Source organism: Populus nigra, chromosome 15 (genome assembly GCF_951802175.1).
Source record: "Populus nigra chromosome 15, ddPopNigr1.1, whole genome shotgun sequence".
In the NCBI taxonomy this organism is placed as follows: domain Eukaryota; kingdom Viridiplantae; phylum Streptophyta; class Magnoliopsida; order Malpighiales; family Salicaceae; genus Populus; species Populus nigra.
In genome coordinates this window covers 8,808,120-8,816,615 of record NC_084866.1, presented here as the reverse complement: position 1 = coordinate 8,816,615, position 8,496 = coordinate 8,808,120, and the positions used below count along the sequence as shown (strand labels likewise).

General features: G+C 32.3%; 1 protein-coding gene across 1 annotated transcript; it reads left to right on the top strand.

The window, feature by feature from the left end:
- The first annotated feature begins 3,072 nt into the window (after nucleotides 1–3,072).
- Nucleotides 3,073–6,525, top strand: LOC133674051 (uncharacterized). Its single transcript, XM_062095011.1, has 4 exons — nucleotides 3,073–4,280; nucleotides 4,882–5,100; nucleotides 5,353–5,444; nucleotides 5,669–6,525. The coding sequence occupies exons 1-4, from the start codon at nucleotides 3,168–3,170 to the stop codon at nucleotides 6,339–6,341; spliced, it is 2,097 nt and encodes a 698-aa protein (XP_061950995.1). The 5' UTR covers nucleotides 3,073–3,167; the 3' UTR covers nucleotides 6,342–6,525.
- The last annotated feature ends 1,971 nt before the right edge of the window (nucleotides 6,526–8,496 follow it).

Genomic DNA, 8,496 nt, shown 5'->3' with positions numbered 1-8,496 from the left:
CTGTTCAAATCAATTGAGTAAAAACCTCGATTTGTTAGGGTTTGAAGGGTTATTTGGTAATTTGGCATCACCACGTTGCCTTTTCTAATTAGTTTATTTTTTTATTTTTTTTATTAACCATAGGTGTTCGGGTCAGCTTTCGTGCACCTTAACTAATCCCCTAAGACTCTAAAGTTAACAACAATGTAAGCCTTCAGTGATCCTGAAATTTATGGTATTTAAACTGATAATCTCTAAAAAATAAATTTTAAATCTAATCAATTAAACTACACTTATCAGGATTATTAGTTTATTTTTATATTATGGGATTTGGTGTTAATGACTTGAGATTTTTTTTTTCCTGCACCAATGTGGCTTTTAAGCCACGATACTATTCACCATTAACTATATGAAGGCAAACTAAAAGATAGGCATTTTATTGTAGCCATTTCATTGCTCACCAATAAAGAAGATAATTATCACTAGGTATCGAAATGTTTTTGTCCCTATAAGTTTTTTATTTTTATATCTTCGGTCTCTATATAGTTTTTGGTGTTAACATTTCAATGCTAAAAATTTATTTACTCACATTTTACTTTTAAAATGAGAAAATAGCCAAAAAAAAAAAAGAGGAGGAGTTATTGTGGATTGCATTGTTCCTCTACAATGCTATTTTCATTATTCATTAGATATGGAAATGTTTTGATCCCTATAAGTTTTTATTCTTACATCTTTGGTCCCTATAGTTTTTTATGCTAACATTTCAATGCTAAAATTGTATTTACTCACATTTTACTTCATAAAAGTTGAGAGGAGAAAGTGGCTTAAAAACAAGAAGAGAGAAGGCTTTTATTTGGCTACATTTCAAATATAAAAAAAGCTAATATTGGTGTTAATGAGTTCATCTTGAAAAGACAAGTTCAATATAAATGATTTGAACATTTAATTATGTTAAAAGGTATATTAAGGCTCCTAAAATTTGTTATTCAATTTGATTTTAAAATTTTAGACTGATTAAAGGGTGTTTTGAAGTTATAAATAAGGTTATTGAGATAATTAAGATATTATTTTGATATTTTTATATAAAAATATGTTAAAATTTAAGTTTTAAAATTCTAATAACTCGAACATTTATTTTTGATGATCGAAATTAGTTGTAGTGGATAACATGTCATTTATCCAAATAAATGACATTGACTTTTTTATAATCTATCTAAGTGGTGGGCTTGACTTTCTAGGCTTAGGAACATTTTATTTTTTTAAAACTAGCCACGTCGACTTGGCTTTGTAAATCTAGGCACGTTCAAGTTTGGATTCTTTTGGTTTTTTATTTTTTTATTTAATTATTTATATTTAGAATAATTTTTTTAAAAATAAAATTATTAAAATGATATTTAAGAAATCATCCTATTATTCCAAAAAATTTAAATCAGATTAGAGATTTTTATAATAATATTAGTAATTACTTTATGAATTACTATATGAACCTAATATGTAAGGGTTTTTTTTAAATTACTCCTAAATATCTGATAATAATAAAATATATATTTGATTTTTTTTATTATAAAGTTTTTATATAGCTTCTTAAATTAATTATCTTTTCACACAACCATCTATAAATTATCAATACATAATTGTTTTTGGATTGAAACTTGCTTTTTGATCCTAATAAGTTTTTGTTTGAAAAATCATGCTTCTAGTAAAAAGAAACATGTTTTTTTTTATCAAAACAAAAAAGAAATACATGAATAAGGAGTATTTAATTAAAAAATATTTTTTCCTCCCTAATTTAATTCATCGGATTCTTATGAGTATTTATTTTAATTGTCTTTAAGTTTTTATTAAAAAAAAACATAATATTGATGAAAAAAATATGTTTTTGTAAAAAACAAAAAATAAGTACATGAATAAGAAAAACGAATCTTGACTAAAGAAATATTATTTTTCCAGACTTAAATTGTTAGAATTCTTTTAAATATTTACTGTAATATCTATTAAATTAAATAAAAATAGATTTTAAAAATAGAACAGTGGAATCACATGGGCATAATGGAGATAGCTTTATTTTAATTTACTTTCATAACTAATAAAATGAAATGACACCCTTGTGATTTTGCCCCTTTTTTTTCTTATCTCTCTACAAGTTTTCCTTTAACAATTGATTTGGATATCATTATATATATCTTTTGCTATTCTAAAAAAAAAATTACATTTTGACAAAGCATATTTTTTCTTTTATATTTATTTTTTTATTATAAAATACAACCAAGAGCTAGTAATATCAATCAAATATATATCAAAATGCTACGGACATATTTTGAAAATTTTAAGCCATGAAGGTATAATTAATTCTTTTTATGTTTTTATATCATGTTGATATTAAAAATAAAATTTAAAAAATAAAAAAAAATATTATTTTAATTTATTTTTAAATAAAAAATATTTTAAAAAATAATAATTACCACAATGTTAAACTTTAAATTAGATTAAATAAGTAAACCATTTAGTAGATGAGCCAATGGTAAGAACTTGAGACCAAAATGTTTGCTCTATCTGTGGTCTAAGGTTTGAGTCTTATGATTGCTAATATGATGACACTAGAGGCTTACATGGTCGTTAACTTCAAAGCTCGTGAGATTAGTCGAGGTGCATGCAAATTAATCCAAACACCCATGTTAATAAAAAAAAAATTAGATAAGTAATTTAAATAAATTATTAGTGTACCTTACCAATAAATATTGGGTAAATCACTTATTATAATAATCAATATCATTTTACAGAATAATTCAATTAATATTTATCAGAATTAAAAATAAACACATCAAATATCTTCATGAAAAAGAATTAATATGACATGACAAATACAGAACATAACTATATTAATCAATTTTATATTCTTTGTTTATATATACATAAAACTTGGTACCAAGCAAGAATCGTTGCAATAACTACAAGGGCAAGCACATAAGATAACGGCAGCTTTAACGCCTGACTTGACTGTCTCGTTAGTCTATCCGTCCACCAGAATTCAAAAACTAAAATACTAAAATATTAGAGCGGGCATTTGAATTTGAATTTACATAACGGCCAAAAATCACTTTGTAGCTTGTCCTCCTCCTCCTCCTCCTCCTGCTCCTCCTTAATTAATTCTTTTACTCTTTTACCTTACAGCTTCACCCTCTCCCAAAATGGCTTCTCTAGCTCCAGGAATCCTCTTAAAACTCCTCCAATCAATGAACTCCGCTGCCCGCGTCACCGGCGACCACCGATCCCCTCTTCTCCAAGTAATCGGCATCGTCCCTGCTCTCGCCGGCTCCGATCTCTGGCCTAACCAAGGCTTTTACGTCCAACTTTCCGACTCTCTCAACTCCACCTACGTCTCCCTCTCCGAACGCGATACCGACCTTATCCTCACGAATCGCCTTCAGCTAGGCCAATTTGTTTATATAGATCGCTTCGATTTCGATTCTCCTGTCCCTAGGGTTTCTGGAATCCGCCCTATCGCTGGCCGCCACTCCTTTGTCGGTACTCCAGAACCTCTCATTGCCCGAATATCAGCTTCCAAGAAAGAGTTTGTGATTCAACCTGTCGCCGACTCCGAATACTCTGTGGATCCAATTGCCGTCTACTTATCCAACAACAAAAAATTCGACGAATTTCCAAGAAATGATCATAATAAGAAAGGCGAAGTGACGGCTAAAGTTACCAGACAAGCGCTTGCACCTCGAGATAATGTGATGGTGGATGAAACTGCTACTGCTAAGAGATTTTCATCTCCGGCTACTGCTAAGAGATTTTCATCTCCAGCTACTGCTAAGAGATCTGTTTCGGTTGGGAAGAAAAATGCCGCTTTGGTGGAGAGGGATCCTTCTCCTGCGGCCAAAGGGAAGAGATCAGCATCTCCAGTGCCGTCCAAATGTATGGTTCCGAGCTTGCTGGCTGCCAAGGAGGAAAACAGGAAAGTTGCAAGGGAGCCAGCAATTATTGTTCCATCCAGGTACAGGCAGCCATCTCCGAGTGGGAGGAAGCAGCCTTCTCCCAATGCTCGAAGGGCTTCGATTTCTCCAGGGAAGAGGCTTTCTGGAGTGAAGCTTTCACCTGCTGTCTCGGACTCTGTTGGAAAGAAGAAGATTGCAAATATTGTCGCTGGGATTTCAAAAGTTTCAGAGGCGCTTGTTGGGTCTGCAAAGAGTAGTAGGAAGAATTGGGATGAGATACCAGCTGCGGTGGGTTCAGGGGAGATGAAAGAGAAGGGTGAAGCCAAGAAGAAACCGGATCTGCAAGCGATTTTGCGGACTCAGGTAATTTCCTATCTTACTTTTTCAACGCTTCGTAAGAAGCCTATGTTGAAGAGACTTCTTTTCAATGATGCCTATTACCCATTTCAGTTGTAATACTCTGTGAGTTTGATTACATGCCTTTGAGTCTTGCTAGTATTACTGAGCTTTTACTTCCAAAATTCGTTGTTTTTAGTTCATTCAGAGAGGCAATGCTGAGGCTTTTCTCAGTCCAGAATCTGACTTCACAAGATGATATTTTCTTGAAATTGCAACCAGCATTCCTGAAAAAACTGTGGCTTTGGTAGCAGAATGTCCCCCAATACAACTATTTCATTTAATTTTAGGATTCAAACGTGGGCAAGCATTATTTTGATGCTCTATGAATTGTAGCTGCTCAGGCCTAGTTCAGTGGCTATTCTCCCAGTTCAATCAATAATATACTTTTGAATTCGTATTTGCTATATGGAACATATTTTCCAAAATACTCTTGGTCCGTCAACTCCCTTTAACTACGTACACCTTATGCTTTTGCACTGCCTTCTGTTCTATGTTTTCGATGTGAAGATAGATTGATTTATTTCATTTTAGGTTTAGGTCTGACCTTGCGCTGGTTGTTTCCCAGGCTGCCCTGTCTAGACGTCTAAGTGACGCAAACAGCCGACAATCAAATCAAGATGAGACTTCGAGGTATGAGAAAACAAAACCCAGTTCACCGGAAGGGTGTCTAGATATTAAGAATCCAACCTGTGCAGCTCTTGGATTCGTTGTACATGAGAAGAAATGGACTGATGGTAGTGTTCCATTAGATGCGGTCTCTTCAGAACTTGCAAAGTTTGGAAAGGTAAGAATAGCATTTAGGATGGATTATTTGTTTCATCCATTAATGAAGCAGAAATTTCGTTTGCCTTGGCAATAGCAGCAATGTATTTATCAGATTACTGGCAATTAGGCGACCTTGTGACAGTGATTGGGTAATGGAAGCAAAAGTGCAAAAACAAACACACTTTAAGTATTGACCAAGTCATCTCTGAATTAGCCACTTACATTACATGAACAAAAAAAAATAGTTTTTTCACATGATGACTAAATGCAGGAGGCTATGCAAAGGAGGGCTCTTGCTTCAACTGCTGCAGCTGAAGCATTGGAGGAAGCAATTGCTACGGAGTCTGTTGTTAGGAGTCTCAGGTAATGCTACTAGTGTGCATTTCTTTCTTGCACGTGCTCGCGCATGCACAGCTACAAACACAAACACAAACTTGTATAGATACATGGAAACTCATTTTTTCGTTCCAGGTTCCCGAGAACATTATGAGGTCACCTTAATGTTGCGTGCCACCATTAAGTTTTCATTCTATTTTTAACACAGATGCCGCATCTAATCATAACTCAACCCTATCTGTCAATCGCAGCATGTTTTCAGAACTTGCTTCTTCATCCAAGGCTGGGAACCCTTTACCCACAATTGATCAATTTATCTCAATTTATGATGATGTTGTAAGATATAGTTCAATTGCTGAATCAGTCGCTGCTAGTCACTGCTCTGATCATGATACTACAGCAACTGAGAAATCAAAATCTGCTTCTTTATGGGTAGAAGCTGCCTTAGCTACTGATCTTGAGATTGTTTCTCTTCTGAGCAATCAGAAGAATGAACCTCCAACAGCTCTCCGAAGAAGTTTGTCCAAGAGACCACCTCAAAAGGCCAGCTCGTTACCAACATTTGATCCTATTGTTGGGGTTTGGACAAGGGGCCATGGAATGAAGGAAACGGTAGAACTCTCTATGAAGTTGCAGGTTGAGATGCAAATGTGGTTTGTAAAGTTCATCGAGGAGTCCCTGGATGCTGGTTTTCGGGTGTTAGGGGAGTGTGCTAATAATGGAAGTAAATCATTGCCCCTTAACTCTAGCTCAATTGCAGCTGTCCTGTCCCAGTTGAAGAGAGTCAATGAATGGCTGGACCGCGTTGCATTGAAAGGCGATGAGCTTCTGACAGGAAAGATTGAGAAGCTGAAGAAAAAAATTTATGGATTTGTCATTCAGCATGTTGGAACTACATTTGATAACTCCTCCACCCCTGTCTAGTATCTCTGCTTTGTTTAAGTTCCGCTTAAACATAAACCACATGCTACCTTCTCTTTCCTTTGCCCACCTGATCGGTTCTTAACCATAATATATCTTCTTCTAACAATTTGCATTGCATCATTTTCATGGATATTGACTTGGAAAAGTATTATTGCAATTTATTTTTTAATTTAACGTCTTTAAATTTACTTATATTTTTAAATCTCCTTTATGTTTTCTCCCTCTTTGCAGCGTTTCCTTTTGGATTTTGGCTATACATATGCGAATTCCCTCCCTGCCCTGCATGTAATTAGTTATCCTTGTTAAAACCATGGTTTTCGATCACTCAATTTTAGTTGTAGATAAAGGACTAGTTCCATGTCTCTTGTTTTATATGATACTGAACTTTCCAGAATGAGCTGCAATTTCACTTAATTTATTATTTGCTTGGTCCTAACGGCACAACAAACATGAGGCCACTGTTTTTTTTTTTTGGATAAAATGTTTGGTTTCACGAGTATTTTTTATTTAAAAATATAAAAATATATTTTAAAATTTTTTATTTTATTTTTGACATATTAAAATTATTAAAAAACACTAATTTTTTTATTAATTTTATACTTTTCAAAATAAAATATATCCAAACACAATTTTTATAAACAAATAGTATCGTAGTCACTAATGAAAAATCAATTAATAACTCTCCATATTTTTATGGGCATGAATGCACAATAAAGTTGGCAAAAATAATTATAAAATTATTAAAATGCGTAAAACTTTATAGGGTTTGATGAGGAATGTTCCGAGAACAATTGTTCAAAAAGATTATTTATTATTGGTTCGTGGTGATTAAATATTGTAATAATTATAAATTTAAAAATTGATATTCATAAATTTTTTTTCAATCCAACAATTGGTATTCATTGCTAGTTGAAGGAGGAATGCTTTCTTATTTAATTTATTAATGTGTTATTTAGAACTGCGTTTCATGTAAATTAAAAAAAATTACTTAAAATTAATTCTGCTATGTTTTTTAAATTATTTTAATAGACTGGTATTAAAAATAATTTTTTAAAAATTAAAAAATATATTATTTTTATACATTTTCAAAAAAAAATATTTTAAAAAATAATTATTATTTCATTTACAAAAACCCTTTTAAGTTCAAATCTTGACATGAATACTTAATAGAATTTATTAATTTTTTTAATGCATTAAACTCATGTGAAAAACACATCCTTAAAATCTCTTTGATGGAGACTTAATCTCAATTAACACATAAGCTAGTATAGTGATATCTCTATTATAAATAATTATGACTATATTTAACTATCAATAACTAACAAGTAAGTAGGATTTTTTGAACAAAAGTGGTTTTGGTTTCAGCGTGGTAGTGATGTTAAAAAACACTTATGAACTTGAAAACCAAACCTCACACTATGAAGCACACTACCAATCAAATTTTTGGTAAGAATCAAATTTATAAATTTTAGAATATATATTCAGATAAATTAAATTTTAGGTTATATATTCAGGTTGAGGTTAATAATTTATTAACCCGAGTTAACCGAACGAAATTTAAATTTAATGAACAAACATACAAATACATACATAATTTTTCTTTCTTATTCCATTATATTTCACAATTTTCAATACTTAATAATAATATTAGAAACAAATAATGATTTTATATGTGTTATCATTTTCGTTAATATAATATATTAGAATACAAAACAATTATAAGTATATATAACTATATACAATATTTTATTATTCCAACTTATAAAGCCATTCCCCCTTCTCTTTATTTTATGTAGGAGTGAAACCCGGCAAGATCCAACTTGAAACTTGAAAGCGAGTTTGATCCTAACAATGCTTTTGATATTTTCAGTAAATAAAAAACTTGAGATGAATATAGACCCGATCCTTCTCTCTCCAGGTGATGAACCAGTTCCATGCATTGGTGGCAAGATTACGGAGGCGAATACTATGCTGTATACTCTTGAATAATGGCTTGCTCTGTCGTTCAACTCCTTGCCTACCCTTTTTTTTTTCCGTCCCTGCCCATCTGCTTCGGCTATTGGTCTAGAAATGGCTGCAAGAGACTGCTCTGGGGGCCTAAGAACATCGGCTCTGTACAGGACTAGTACGTGGGAACATAAAAATACATAAAGGT

Bases quoted from the DNA above. Each gene is read 5' to 3' on its own strand.
- LOC133674051 (XM_062095011.1), top strand. From the start codon at position 3,168: ATGGCTTCTCTAGCTCCAGGAATCCTCTTAAAACTCCTCCAATCAATG. The intron at 4,281-4,881 runs GTAATTTCCTAT...GTTGTTTCCCAG, and splicing joins AAGCGATTTTGCGGACTCAG to GCTGCCCTGTCTAGACGTCT. The intron at 5,445-5,668 runs GTAATGCTACTA...TGTCAATCGCAG, and splicing joins TCTGTTGTTAGGAGTCTCAG to CATGTTTTCAGAACTTGCTT.